This window comes from Eleutherodactylus coqui, chromosome 2 (assembly GCF_035609145.1).
Source record: "Eleutherodactylus coqui strain aEleCoq1 chromosome 2, aEleCoq1.hap1, whole genome shotgun sequence".
Lineage (NCBI taxonomy): Eukaryota > Metazoa > Chordata > Amphibia > Anura > Eleutherodactylidae > Eleutherodactylus > Eleutherodactylus coqui.
Genome location: NC_089838.1, coordinates 304796392 through 304812055, shown reverse-complemented (window position 1 = coordinate 304812055; position 15664 = coordinate 304796392). Strand labels below are relative to the sequence as shown.

The 15664-nt window shown below is 42.9% G+C and overlaps 1 protein-coding gene across 1 annotated transcript in view; it reads left to right on the top strand.

Moving 5' to 3' along the window:
* The window catches only part of LOC136610247 (olfactory receptor 5AR1-like), a 39994-nt gene extending 31205 nt beyond the window's left edge, over window positions 1-8789 (top strand). The window contains exon 4 of the mRNA XM_066589482.1: window positions 7800-8789. Coding sequence (XP_066445579.1) covers window positions 7800-8789 — 990 coding nt within the window. The remainder of the gene's footprint in view (window positions 1-7799) is intronic.
* Window positions 8790-15664: the final 6875 nt, after the last annotated feature.

Below are 15664 nucleotides of genomic sequence, written 5' to 3'. Positions count from 1 at the left end.
GTTATAGGGAAGGGAGGGGGGAAAGTGTCATTAACTTTAATTTTAGCATGTGGGCCAGAGTATAATGTGAATATTGCTCGAGTTAGTTTGGGCAGAAAGTTACATTTGTTCAGGACGGCCCGCATGAAGTTCCAATCTACTCTGTCAAATGCTTTTCCCGCATCAATTCCTAACGGAATGAATGAGATTTTTTTTATTTTGGGAATACCTAATTGTGTGCAGGAGGCGTGTAGAGCTGTCTTTTCCCTCTCTGCCTATGACAAAGTCAGCTTGTTCATTGTTTAATTTTGGAATAGTTTTATTGATTCTTCTAGAGAGGAGTTTTGCCCATCCTTTAATGTCGAGATGTAGGAGGGATATGGGCCTATAGCTACCACACAGGAGGGGGTCCTTCCCATCTTTGTGTATAAGTATGATGTAGGCTTCCTCTGCTTGTTTGGGTAGGTTAGCGCCATCCAACAAAGTATTAAAAGAAAGAGCTAATTGCGGGAGCAATAAGTCATGGAATTTTTTGTAATATAGTAAGGGAAAGCCATCTGGGCCCGGGCTTTTAGTTAAGGGAAGCTATTTAAAACAGCCATTAATTCTTCAAGAGAAACTGGTGAAGTCAGCACGGAGGCCTCGTCTCTGTTCAAGGAAGGGAGAGCTAGGCATTAGATCTTCAAGTTTACTGTCTCTGGGAACTAGCGGGTTGCTATCTAATTTGTTTAAATCGTACAATTCTGAGTAGAATTCTTGGAAAATTTGAGCTATTCCTTCAGGCGCCATGTGTGGTTTTCTTGACTTGTCTTTAATGCTTGTGATGTTCGTTTTTCCTCTAGCTTTCTTGATAAGGGAGGACATGAGACGACCACCTGTATTACCGTGAGCATAGAGTTGATGCTTGTAATATAGTAGAGATTTTGCAAATTTATTATTTAGTATGTCTTTTAGTTGTTCTCGCAGTTTAGTTATTTCGGTTTGTACCTCTTGTGCCTGTTTAGTTTAGATTGCTGTTCTAGATTGGAGATTTGGGCCAGAACAGTTTCAATCTCTTTTTGTTTGCACTTTTTCTGTGCCAATCCTAATACTATGAAAATTCCTCTGATATATGCTTTGTGAGTTTCCCACACAAGTTGGTGTTTGTCTAGAGATTGTGTGTTCTCTGCGAAGAATGTTTTCAAATTAGAGGAAATAGTATTATTTGCTTCTTCATCGTCTAGTAGTGATTCGTTCAATCTCCAACACCAATTTCTTTGTGGGGAGGCTTTTAGAATTAAGGTTACTGTGACTGGGGCATGGTCTGAGACAGTTATATTTCCTATATTTGAGGTTTTTACCTGATGGATCATGGAGGATGAGTTGAATATATAGTCTATTCTTTGATGTGTGTCATGTATCTGGGAATAAAAGGAAAAGTCCCTAACTGAAGGATTGAGCATCCTCCGGGCATCCATAACTCTTAAATCTTGAAGAGTTTTCTGCAATTTCTTCCATGCCTTTTGGGAGACAAGGGACCTCCCCAAGGAGGAGTCTAGGATGGGGTTTAGGGTAAGATTTAGATCTGAGCCAAATATTATTTTCCCTTCCCCAAAGAGTGTGAGCTTATATAAGGCATCTAATAGCCATGGGATCTGGTTTTTGTTTGCAGTATATAAGTTTACCAGTGTGCAGATCTTTGAGAAGATCTTCCCCTTTGAGAAAAGCATTTGTTCCTCTGTGTCAGAGAGTCTGCTGTCAAGGGTAAAAGGGATTGAGGAGAGTAACGCAATAGCCACTCCTTTAGATGCACTGGGCAGGTGGCTGTTAAAGTACCATTTATTGAAGGGTCTTTTAGAGAACTTTGGGGATGTATTTCCTTTAAAGTGGCCCCCGGCTTGGAATAATCAGCCAGGCCCCAACTCACGGGATGTTCTCACGGAGTTCGTGACTGCTCTGCAGGAAATCTTTTTCTTCCCCTGGGCACCCGAGTGAACCAGTGAGGGTCAGGAGAGGTCTGGGAGTAAGGGAAACTTGTTATTAAGCACAGGTTAGTGCAGTTTCCAACTGAGCTATCCTTCTGTGTGTCTGCTCAATATGGCCGTTAGGCCACGCCCCCTCGATTAATGAATTATTTCTGACAGGTTGCACCAGCATGGTTACCACAGTAGGATCGTAAAATAAATATGACTATTTGGCACAATCTAAATGACAATGCAATTGTTTTACACACCGTTCAGATAACACCAGGCACACCCTAAGGACGAAGTCAGACAAGCATTTTTTCCTGCGCACCCATGAGTGCAAAAAAAGCACGTCAGATAGAACCATTCGTTCCCTATGTAGTGTTCACATGTCCATCTTTTACAGGCACAAAATAGTCGCACCTTAAAAATTGCTGCCTCCAGAAAGTACTGGTCTGATTGGCTGCCAATTATAGTCAGCTCTCAGTCATTCATTGAATGACAGCTGAACGTTGCCCTTGATTAGTCACAGCGCTCATCCAATCAGAGGCAGTGCTCAGTGATTCATTGAATTCAATGAATGGTTGAGCCTGTTATCAAATTTGTTGCCAAGAAAATGCATACAATAGTCAACATGATAGCTCCTAACTTATACAACAATACTACTTCGACATCTCAAAATTGGCTCATGACTAAAGGTTGTTTTAGATATGCCCAATCAGGAAGTATTCTATGCTTTTTTATTAAAATAAAATAAAACATTTTCTTCCTCTACAATACCCTAGGCTTTTTATATTAATTCATTTGTGAATTGTAACACCACTCACATAAATTAAAACTACATATTGCTGAGCATATATCTGGCTCTAAGCTTCCTCAAGTATATTGAGATATTCCCTGTCTGCAGCACCCAGACATTTTTTGGAAAGCTAGCAAGGGGGATATATCCTTCTTTAAAGTCACTGGCATTAAAGGTGCTCTGTCCAGCAAGAGGTGTAAATTGGTTTAGAAAATTGCTTTCAAAAAAGGTTTATGAGTAGAGATGAGCGTGCATGCTTGTTTAAGGCAGTTACTCAAGCGAACATCGCTCTTCTTGAGTAACTGCATACTCGTCCGCGCAAATGCGGGGGGGGGGGGACGTGGTGGGGGGAGTGGCGGGGAGAGTGAGAGAGATCTCTTTCTCTCTCTTCCCCGTCACTAACCCCCGCTCACTCCTGCTCACCCCTGCCACCTCCCGCATTTGCTCAGACGAGTATGCAGTTACTCGAGATGAGCGATGCTCACTCCAGTAACTGCCTTAACCGAGCATGCACGCTCATCTCTATTTATGAGATTATACTGTTAAAAAACAAATTTCCACATTGTCTTAACCTTGGATCTTTTCTTATATTTTCTTTCACCACTGCAATTACTCAGTGTTTTTTTGTGCATCTCCTAGCGTATTTTGTGCAGACTTGCATATACCAATTGACTTCAATAAGCAATTTGGGTTCACAAATGAGCAAGAAAATATGGCATGCTGCGTTATTTCTTTTGCACGATCAAAATGCTAGTAACCAAAGCCTCTGTAGATACAGGAACCAGGAGAAAGGATAGAACTGGACCTCGGCATGTTTCAAATGGGAGGACCATGGCTAGGAGATGTAGTTAATCCTTTGCAATCCAATTTTGGATTCAGGGTTCCCTAGGGGTCTTTCTCTGTCTGTCATTATACAATGGTACCATCTGCTGGCTATAGCCAGTACTGCTGTATGGGACATGCTGGAGAGGCCCATGACAACAGAGCTGCCAGTAATATACAGTTAGAATACCCTGCCAGACGTCTTCAGACATCTATAGCTGTACAGCCTTCAATCAGAATGTCTTCAGACGTCAGACAGTGGATTGGAAAGGGTTAATACATAAAGATGAGCGAGCGTACTCGTCCAAGCTTGATGCTCGTTCGAGTATTAGGGTACTCGAGATGCTCGTTACTCGAGACGAGCACCATGCGGTGTTCGAGTCACTTTCATTTTCTTCCCTGAAAAATTTGCGCCCTTTTCTGGCCAATAGAAACACAGGGAAGGCATTACAACTTCCTCCTGTGAAGTTCCAGCCCTATCCCACCCCCCTGCAGTGAGTGGCTGGTGAGATCAAGTGACCCCCGAGTATTTAAATCTGCCTCGCCCGCGGCTCGCCACAGACACACACTACGAGAGATCAGGGAAAGTGCTGTTGCTGTTATAGGGACAGTGTTAGCGTCTTCAAGAACCCCAACGGTCCTTCTTAGGGCCACATCTGACCATGTGCAGTACTGTTGAGGCTGCTTTAGCAGTTTTGCACAATTTTTTTTTTTTTGTATATCGGGCGTGCAGACCATAGCGTCCTCAGTCTGCATTCATTTTACTGAGTATGGGGCAGTACTGCTGAGGCAGGGACAGTGGTACAGGGAAAGAGATATACTGGCTATATAGGCAGTGGGCTTTTTCAAAAAAATTGTAAAAAAAATCTTTGGGCTGCCTGTGACCGTGTTCAGTTTACTGCGTGTCTGCTGGGGGTAGTAGTCGCTAACTATTACCCAGCTAGGTGTTACTGCAGCCTTGCGCATAATTTTTTCTGGCTGCACTGTGCTTTCAATAACCACAGTCATCCTCCAACAGGGAAATCCATACACAGGCTATATAGGCAGTGGGCTTTTTCAAAAAAATTGGTAACAAAATACTATATTTGGGCTGCCTGTAACCATCTGCAGTTTACTGCATGTGGGCTGGGGGTAGTAGTCGCTGATTAATACCCAGCCTTGCGCATAATTTTTTCTGGCTGCACTGTGCTTTCAATAACCACAGTCATCCTCTAACAGGGAAATCCATATAGAGGCTATACAGGCAGTGGGCTTTTTCCCAAAAATTGGTAAAAAAATACTATATTTGGGCTGCCTGTGACCGTCTTCAGTTTACTGCGTGTTTGCTGGGGGTCATAGTCGCTGATTAATACCCAGCCTTGCGCATAATTTTTTCTGGCTGCACTGTGCTTTCAATAACCACAGTCATCCTCCAACAGGGAAATCCATATACAGGCTATATAGGCAGTGGCGCTTTGGCGTGCACGTATGTACGCATACACATATGCTCGTGGCAAGCCACCCTCAATAGGGGAAATTCTCTTTAATGCCAATTAGTTGGCTGCAGTAAAATTCACCTTTATAGCCTAGTTGGATGGGCTCCATAGTCATGGCCCCCTTGCCCCCTCTGTGCATTTAATTAATTTAATTACTTGGTAACCCCTGAGTAGCCTTTCTGGTTGTCTTTTTTTGGAACTGCCTGCTCTCCTGCCTTATAGAAGATTTTTAAAATTTCTTCTTAGTTCATATTATTAGTAGTTATCAGGAAATGATAGCACCAGTGTTTCTGGAGGTGCAATGCATCACACAGCTCTGCTACATGCATATCACACACACACAGCTGTGGTACATGCACGTCACACACACACAGCTCTGCTATATGCACGTCACAGGCAGCTCTGCTATATGCATGTCACACAAAGCTCTGCTACATCCATGTCACACACAGCTCTGCTACATGCACGTCACATACAGCTCTGCTATATGCATGTCACTCACAGCTCTGCTCCATGCAAGTGTCACGCACAGCTCAGCTAAATGTGCATGTCACACACACACAGCTGTGGTACATGCACGTCACACACACACAGCTCTGCTATATGCACGTCACAGGCAGCTCTGCTATATGCATGTCACACACAGCTCTGCTACATCTATGTCACACACAGCTCTGCTACATGCACGTCACATACAGCTCTGCTATATGCATGTCACTCACAGCTCTGCTCCATGCAAGTGTCACGCACAGCTCAGCTACATGTGCGTGTCACACACAGACAGCTGTGCTACATGCACATCACACACACTGCACCCAGCTCTGCTACATGGGCATCACACACAGCACACACAGCTCTGCTAAATGTCTGTGTCACAGACACACACAGCTCTGCTACATGTGAGTGTCACACACACCACACACAACTCTGCTACATGCGCATCACACACAGCACACACAGCTCTGCTACATACTCGTCACACACAGCACACACAGTTCTGCTACATGCATGTCACACACAGCTCTCCTACATGTGCTTTACACACACCACACACAGCTCTGCTACATGCGTGTGTAAGAGACACACACAGCTCTGCTACATGCGTGTGTCACACACACCACACACAACTCTGCTACATGCACATATCACACACTATAACAAGAATAAACAAACGCTCACCCTCTTTACCGCATAGACTTGATCCTTGTGGCTCAGCTATGTATCCATCCTAGGCGGTTTGTGTAGGCCTTCACGATATCCAATAGGAATTTTAGTAAAAAGAAGGTGATGGGTGAACAAGGTTGGGCACTGACTGAAACGCGTTCCAAGTTTTTAGTATATTGTGATACTGATTATTAATAAAGGCTAAAGATTTTTTTCACACCTATGTAGGCGGACTTTCTTTTTACTAAAATTCCTACACATATCACACACACCACACAGAGCTGTGCTACATGTGCATGTCACTGATACACACAGCTCTGCTACATGCGCGTGTCACACACAGCACAAACAGGTCTGCTACATGCGCGTGTCACACACCCCACACACCGCTCTGCTACATGCGCGTGTCATGCACAACACACAGTGGTAGGTCCATCATTGCTTTGTGGGTAATTGTGATCTGTGCAGTCTGAATGCATGACCACGGCTCACAAATTAGGAAAATATAACATACTGGCTTGCCCTAGAGGTCTGACAGAGTGAGGCCTCAGTCAGACGGGCGTTTTTTTGCGCAATTTGCGGATCGCATGACGGATGCGCATCCGCAAATCGCGTGACCGGGGCCGACGTTTCGCCGAAAAATCTGCAGCTAGCAGTGTTTTCTGCAAAACGGCCCAGCGCTGCCCACTATCCTCTGCCACAGCTGTGGCACAGCTGTGGCAGAGGAGAACCATGTTCGCCCATTGAATTCAATGGAGCCGGCAATACAGCCGGCTCCATTGAAAGCAATGGGCTGCCGGCGAGCGCGGGTTGAAATATAAGCCCTTCCCTGAAAACCATCCTAAAATGTGTAAAAATAGAAATAAAAAAAGTATACTCACCTTTTCCGTACAGACGGAGTTCAGCCGTGTCCGTCTGGCAGTTCTCCTGAATTGCTCTGTGTAGTATTCAGCAGTGAAATCCCCGCCTGCTGAATGGGCTGCCTCTGATTGGTCACAGCTCTCACCAGTCAGAGCCAGCTCTCACTCACCCATTCATGAATTCATGAATGGGTGAGTGAGTGCTGCCTCTGATTGGCTGAGTGCAGGGACCAATCAGAGGCAGCTCTCATCTATTGAATGACAGCGCATATATAGGACACAAGGAATCGCAGAACGCAGATAGGCGTGTTCTGCGATTCGTCATGTCCTATAATTTATCGTACATCCGCATAAAAAGCGGACATGTGACCGATCCCATTGCGAAGCATTGGGTCTATATATGCGCGGATCGCATGCGCAAGTCGCGCGAAAAAACGCCCGTCTGACCGAGGCCTGAAGGTGCAGGTTTGGCAACACTACTACAACTTTTGTATATCTGAATGGGTTGGGCAAACTACTTGACTTGATTGGGATTGAGAACCAACATTGTCTTTTCTAGCTGTGCAGCAGACCTACAAGACTCCTACTTGTTGGTCTATGTAGTGCTTGCAGAAAGGCAGAATTGCATAATTTACGATCATCTATGGCTCTGTATTATAAGAAATGCAGAATTTTTAGACCATCATTCAAACATCAGCGGTAAAAAGTTCCCTACCGTACATACAGTAAGACTCTGTTATCCTTTCTATTATTACAGATATTAAAGATGAATGACTGTGAAAACATTACAGTGACTGAATTCTACCTGACTCCATTCTCCACCTCCAGAATAAATGAAATTCTTATATTTGCTGGGTTTTTATTCATGTATCTACTAGCTGTGGTGGGAAATCTGATTATCATTGCCCTGGTCTGTGCTGTACCCCAACTTCACACGCCAATGTACTTCTTCTTGTGTAATTTGTCTTCTGTTGATGCCATTTGTGTCTCTGCTATTCTCCCAAAGATGTTGTCCATCATCATAACAGAGGACAAAACCTTCTCCTACCACAGTTGCATCACTCAGCTGTCCTTCTTCATATTCTGTTCAACTGCTGAGAATAACATTCTAGCCTGTATGGCCTATGATCGCTATGTGGCAGTTTGCTCTCCTCTACATTATTCTTTGATCATGACAAAAAAAGTTTGTTTTATTATAGCTACTATCAGCATGATTTACTGTGTTGTGAATTCAATAATGCTAACCTCACTGATCTCAACATTATCATTCTGTTACTCTCATGAAATCAACCATTTCTTTTGTGACATAATACCACTGATGGAACTTTCTTCTAGTGATACTGAGACTATAAAAGCGATCATCTCAACTGAAGACATCTGTTTGGTAGTTTTTAGTTTGATTTTTATTTTGACGTCATATGTAAGAATTATCTCCACAGTTGTAAAGATTCGTGCCTCTAATGGGCAACTTAAGGCTTTTTCTAGCTGCTCATCGCACATCATTACAGCTTTATTATTCTACGGGCCAAGTATCTTCATGTACTTGAAACCTGAATCTGAGGATTCTGATGAACAAGACAAAATTCTCGCAATGCTTTTTGTGGCTGTGGTCCCGATGTTAAACCCATTTGTATATAGCCTGAGGAACAGAGATGTTCTGGGAGCTGCTAGAAACACAGCCAGAGTTATGTGGAATAGAATCATACCTTTTAGAATAAATGAGCCAAACATAATTCTGAAAAATTGAAATGCAACACTTAACGCACAATCAATATAAATTAGAAATGCACCTTGTGAGGTTAACATAAAAAATTGTGGAGAGTGAAGAGCAACTCACCTGGTGCTTGGTGGGTTTACCCTGGTTAGGATTCCGTCCGGCACCTACTGTCCAAGCAGGCGTGTAAAGAATTTTTGGGCTGTTATCCAGTATGGTGGAGAACCGTTCTGGGTCACTTACAGCAACCAGAATAATCTGGAGCTGATAGATTTGTACAAATGTACAAAGCTAAAATAAAAAACAAGCCAAAGTGTATAGCTTTTAGTGATCAAGCAGAGATCATCAATCAAAGTAATAGCATTTATTAGCAAGACGTTTCTGCAAAACCAACATGCCTTTCTCAAGCTTCAAACATACAATTTCATAGACATTCTTAAATACATACAAAATAACTTACAATTCATGTAGAATAAACGACAAACTCCATGCATTGTAAGTTATTTCGCATTGCCGGATCACTGAAAGCTATATACTTTGGTTTGTTAAAGAGCGAGGGCATGCTTGTTTTTTATTCTTTCTTTGGACATTTGTACTAAACGTACAATGATCATTATGTTGGAGGCAGTGTAAATTGTGAGGAATCCGGTATATTTGGAAGGAATCCGCCATTCTAATAATGTCAAGAAAAAATTCCATCTGGTTGAGGCTGCATTCACACGAACGTATATCGGCTTGGTTTTCACGCCGAGCCGATATACGTCGTCCTCATCTGCAGGGGGGAGGGGGAGGATGGAAGAGCCAGGAGCAGGAACTGAGCTCCCGCCCCCTCTCTGCCTCCTCTCTGCCCCTCTGCACTATTTGCAATGGGGAGAGGCGGGACGGGGCCGGGGTTAATTCTCGGAACTTAGCCACACCCCTGTCCCGCCTCCTTTCATTGCAAATAGTGCAGAGGGGCGGAGAGGAGGCAGAGAGGGGGCGGGAGCTCAGTTCCTGCTCCTGGCTCTTCCATCCCCCGCCCCTGCAGATGAGGATGACGTATATCGGCTTGGCGTGAAAACCGAGCCGATATACGTACGTGTGAATGCAGCCTTACACTGATTGTCTCATGAAGACAACCATCTTGGCATAGCAAAAAGTTTGTGTGCCTTGGTGCAAAAATTCAGCTTGAGCCATCCTCCTCCCAGCCCAGAACTTTTTGCTGCCTCACTGTGTCTCTAAAGTGGCTAGTTAATGCAGAACTAGCAGTTAGGGGTGTTGCTACTGTCCTAAAAGATTAGAGGAATTAGCTCTAAGATATATGTTTCAGCCCCATAGTTTAGACCACTACAACTCATCTTTGCACACTCTCCCCATCTTGCTGCTACAGATGTAGCACCACCAAACAAGAGGTGAATGGCAGCGGTGCTATACAATTAGCATAGCCACTCTGAGACCGCAGCTCAGCATGACTCATTAACAGACAAGCTCACTAATACAGCATGGGTTGGAGCTGCTAGATCTGTACATCCAATGCCCCATTAAGTGCCTTATTGTCTCTTGATATCAATAGTGCCCCATGTAATATAGTACTATTGCCCCTTTACTGCCCCACAAAGTATTCATCACCCCATACTGCCCATTACAAGAAATAATGCCTCTATTATGACCCACTGCTGATTCCCCACGCATTCAGCATCAAATATGTTGTGAAATCTATATCCAAAAGTGTCCCAAAAGATAATGCATGTCATAGTCAATACAGCATGGATGTTAAATCTTTGTTGCAGAAAAAAAAAATTGGGACATATCAGATTTTTAACATACAGGGTAGACCCATTGAGTGTATGGATTGGTGACTGCTGAAAATGCTAATCATTTTAAATCTGCATCTGAAAATTTTTGGTTAGTGCTAGAGATGAGCGAGTATACTCGCTAAGGCACATTACTCGAGTGAGTAGTGCCTTAGCCGAGTATCTCCCCGCTCGTCTATAAAGATTAGGGGGCCGGCGGGGGTTGGAGAGCGGCAGGGGAGAGCGGGAAGGAACGGAGGGGAGATCTCTCTCTCCCTCCCTCCACCCCCTCCCCCCCGCTCCCCGCCGCAACTCACCTGTCACCGGCGCCGGCCCCCGAATCTTTAGAGACGAGTGGGGAGATACTCGGCTAAGGCATTACTCGCTCGAGTAATGTGCCTTAGCGAGTATACTCGCTCATCTCTAGTTAGTGCCCATATGAACAGGGCCTAATAGGGCCCTCTTTTGCACTTGACACAGTAATAATACTCCTGTGAGGAATTAGGGGACTTAATACATCAAGTCCTTAGACCAGGCAATGTATATGTATATATATATATATAATATAAAATGGTATGTCCTTCTGCTAGAACAAGCAGCAGGTAAATAGCAGCAGCTGAATATTTAACTTTTTCAATACTATATGCTTTTATGGGCAAGATTCTTGTATTCTCTCCTATGCACAGTGTTCTCAATGCAAAAACTCCTGAGAGCAGTTTCGGCCCCCTCCACTGATAAAAAAAGACAGCTTCACCCCCTACTTTTGCATTTTTAGGCTAATGATCATAGTACAAGTTTCATTCCTTTTTGTTTCTTAGAAAACACGTGTTTTAGTAGTAACACACACATTAAGGTGTAAACATATGTTAATCATTAGAAATTAGAACCTATCCTTAGTTAACTTTAAGAGTATGCATCTCTACTGTTGAGTCATTTATTTTTATATATATATATATATATATATATATATATATATATATATATATATATATATATATATAAAATCATGATACTATTACCGTAATAGACAGATAATTACTTGGATACCATAAGATGTTGGTATCTGTCGTATTCTCTTATTCTTTCCGAGCTCGTAAAACCCTAATATACATCCAATTTGGAATCAGACACAAAAGGGCTAAGAAGCTGCTAGTCCAATTGCGATAATAACTGGTGCCAAAAACTGGGATTGACAAGCCTCTCGAAATACAAGTATCCAAGCACGTGAAAGGAGTTCTCCCATGGGATTGGTGACGGCGGACTGCAACAAAGTGCACAAAGGTAAGGAGTTTTCATCCTTACCGTGTCCTCCGCCTACTCACCTCCGTGTGAGTACTTTGAATTCTTGGGTACAAGTATCATATTGTATGGTTCATTAAGAGATACAGTTATACATGACAATGAACCACTGTCTTCCATCTGTGTCTTGATGATATGTTGTCTGTCTTAATACTGTGATGTTTGCTATAAAAAAAATTCAGTATAGTGCTGTTGGATATTAGCCATAGTGGTTCCAGATTTCAGTTAGAAAATCTGATGAATAAATAAAAGTGTTAGGTATGAGCCTGCACTGAGAGACAGGAAACCAGATCTGATAAATGTTGTCTCCTTAGAAGTATTAGGTAGAGTCTGCACTGAGAGAGACAGGATAAAGTGGATAGCAGTAGCACTGATAGCAGGAAGCAGTAGAGACAGTCAAAGAGAGAGAAAGTACGCAGTGAAGAAATGCAAATTGTTTTTGAAGGGATTACATATGTCAGAAAGAAAAAGAATTAATGAGAAAGAATGGAGGTCAGTGTTGAAAAAAAGAGAAAGGATGATTAAGTGATAATGATAGTATTAAGAAAGTGCAAGAGTATCATTTTTTGTCACCTTGGGAGAAATAGCGGAAAGATGTATGGATATAGATATGTGTACAGGACAACAGAAAAAAAATTTAGCTCTGGTATGATGCCTGTGAATTCACAGGTACCTCTACCTCCCTATGCGGGAGGATGAACATATAAGAACTGTAGACAATAAAATCAAGATTAGCAGGACATTTGTCTGGCTTGGGCGCTGAACGTCCAAGGCAAAAACAGGGTGTGGTTGAATGGTTCTGTGAAAGAGAGATGAAAATAACAAGGAACTTCTATTTTACAGTCCTGGGATAAGAGAGTGAAAGAATGAAGGCTATTGTAGCATTGAATGAATCTGAGAGGAAATTTTAACTCTTGCCACCCTCCCCTTGAGTCTCAAAGTTAGAATTTGTTGCTGGTCAGACACACAGAGAAGGGAGGGTCTGTCCACCTCAGAGATGTGTGTAATGTGTGAGGCTGATTGGTTTAATGCTTAAACACTAAGGAGTGGGGTTGGAATTGAAAATTGCACTGCTGATAACTGTAGTATTGCTGTTTGTGATTTTGATGACCTGGGCAACTTTAAGAGTTATTGCCAGTCAGAGAAAAGTCCACCTAACCGCTTCATTTCCTGGAATACTGTCAGGAGAGTAGTATAGAAAATGTGTGATAGCACAGAGGGGGAAGAGCATGAGTGACTTTGTGATGTATGAGTCTTACTGGGGAGCTATATGCTGCTTGATTAAATTGAATATACCTGAGCAGCATATTGAGTTGACTGTGGTTATGGAACTATACAGCGTTTTGAGAAAAAGAAGGTTGTCGTGATGTAGAAAAAATAAATGAAGTGAATCAAAATGTCTTAGTCAAAGTTTGTGCAAATAGAAAGCTAAATAGGAAAGATACAAGATGTGAATGGAAAATATATGCTGTAGAATGTAGTCTGACTATAAGTACTGTTGATCTATTGGGTTTGTAAATGTTGCTTAAACTCCAATTCCTAATGCAGATATTGACTGGGATTGAAAATTTCTCTCTCCTACACATAAGACTCTAATAGCCGCTCAGGGTGGGATGTGTAGTTAATCCTGCAAACTGGTTCAAGGGAAATTAAGGATGATTTTATGAGAATTATTCATTTTTTTAAAGGTATTACTGTTATGATAAAAGCCAAAATCTGCTCCCATCACTTTCATTTTGGTACAATTTCATCCTCACTTCTGCTCCCTCTTATCTATGCCTTTAAATATGTGAGTGTTAGTCTTCACTGCAGCTTAGGCATTCTATTTGTGCTCAAAAACATCTCCCATCATTCCAGGGAAGTAGCTTGGCTGCACACACAAGGGGGTCACAGGACGCCACCACAACATTGCCACACTTTAGTGGCTGCGTGGTTGCCAGATTTATCACCAATAGAATGTGTATGGGTCTATCTGGAACATCAACTTCCACAGCCTACGAGTTTGGATGATCTAGAGGCTCAGTTACAGCAAATGTGTACAGATATGCAGCAGGGTATAATACATAACTGTGCGCCTCCATGCCCAGCCATACCATATCTTGTATCAAAGCTAAAGGTGGTAAAACAGTGTACGAAAGCCACCATGCCCGCTGGGATCACATCTTGTATCCAAGCTAGAGGTGTTACAATAGGGTACTAGAGCCTCCATGCCCGCCTGTATCACATCTTGCATCCAAGCTAGAGGCGGTACAACAGGGTAATAGAGCCTCCATGCCCACCAGTATTGCATCTTGTATCCAAGCTAGAGGTGGTATAACAAAGTACTAGAGCCTCCATGCCCACCTGTATCACATCTTATATCCCAGCTAGAGGTAGTACAACAGGGTACTATAGCCTGCCTTCAAGGGATCAGTTTTCCACAACAAATGATAACCTCTCTTGGTATTGTAGTCCGCCTATTCTGTTTATTATTTTAGTTACCTGTCTTTGAACCGCTCAAGCTCTCATATGTTCTCCTTGTGTACCAGTACCCCAAACTGTCCACAATATTACCTGCATGGTCTGTGTGGGACTCTTCTTTAGATTATTTTGGTGTGATTTACAGTATGTTCAGATGGAACTCAAATGGTGCAGATTTTGGTTAGCATAAAATCCACACCAAAATCCACATTACAGATGCAGATTTTCAATGAGGATCCGCAGCAGAGTTCACCCCCTGCAATTTTAGGGCATCTTCAGATGGGCACATGCGCAAATACGCTTGCCTCTATGCAGTGTATTTGCACATGAAGCTTTTAAAAGTCTTTTTTTCTCTTTTGAATGTGAAAAAATAAAACAGAAAGATGGGTCCAGCCCTATATTTCTTAGCACGTACAAAAACTACAGTCAAGAAAGATGGGGCGCCGCCTAGTTTTTCTCATGCGAGAATCACACTAGGGCAGTGGTTCCCAAACGTTTTTAGACATGGAGCCCTTTTTAAAGCAAAAATTTCTTGTGGAGCCCCAAAGCAGGACAGAGGGTGCGGTCAGGGGAGGGGTTAGGAGTGTGGCTTATCACAACATATAATTTTCACTCCGTTGTTATAAAAAGTACAGGGCCATTTTAAAAAAAAGAAAACAGGGAGGAATGCTGGAACACTGGATGGGCTATTGATATACATTATATTTAAAATGAGCATGCAGTGGAATTAAATCCCGCACCGCATGTCAGTATCCGCATGGTTTTTGGGCAGATTTTTTCAAAATCTCATCTACTTTGCTGCTACAGCTACTGTAAATTCTGCAGCAAATCCGCCCCATGCAGTAATAGTGACCCCTATATTGGTGGCTCCAATAGAAATAGCGCCCCCTATATTGGCCCCAGTAGTAATAGCAACGCCTATTTTTGCCCCAGTAGTAATAGTGACCCCTAATGCAACCCCAGTAGTAATAATGATCCCCTATATTGGCCCCAGTAGTAATGGTGACCACAACAGTAGCTCTAGTAGTAATAGCGCCCCCTACATTCACCCCAGTTGTAATAGTGACCCCTATTGTGACCCCAGTAGTAATACAGATCCCCCACAGTGGCCTCAGTAGTAATACTGACCCCCATAGTGGCCTCACTAGTAATAGTGACCCCAACAGTAGTTCCAGTAGTAATAGTATCCCCTATATTGGCCCCCAGTAGTAATAGTGACCCCAACAGTGGCCCCAATAGTAATAGTAAACCCCGCAGTGACCTCAATAGTAATAGTGATCCCCACAGTGGTCTCAGTAGTAATAGTAACCCCCACAGTGGCCTCAGTAGTAATAGCAACCCCCACAGTAGTCCCAGTAGTAATATTAACCCCACAGT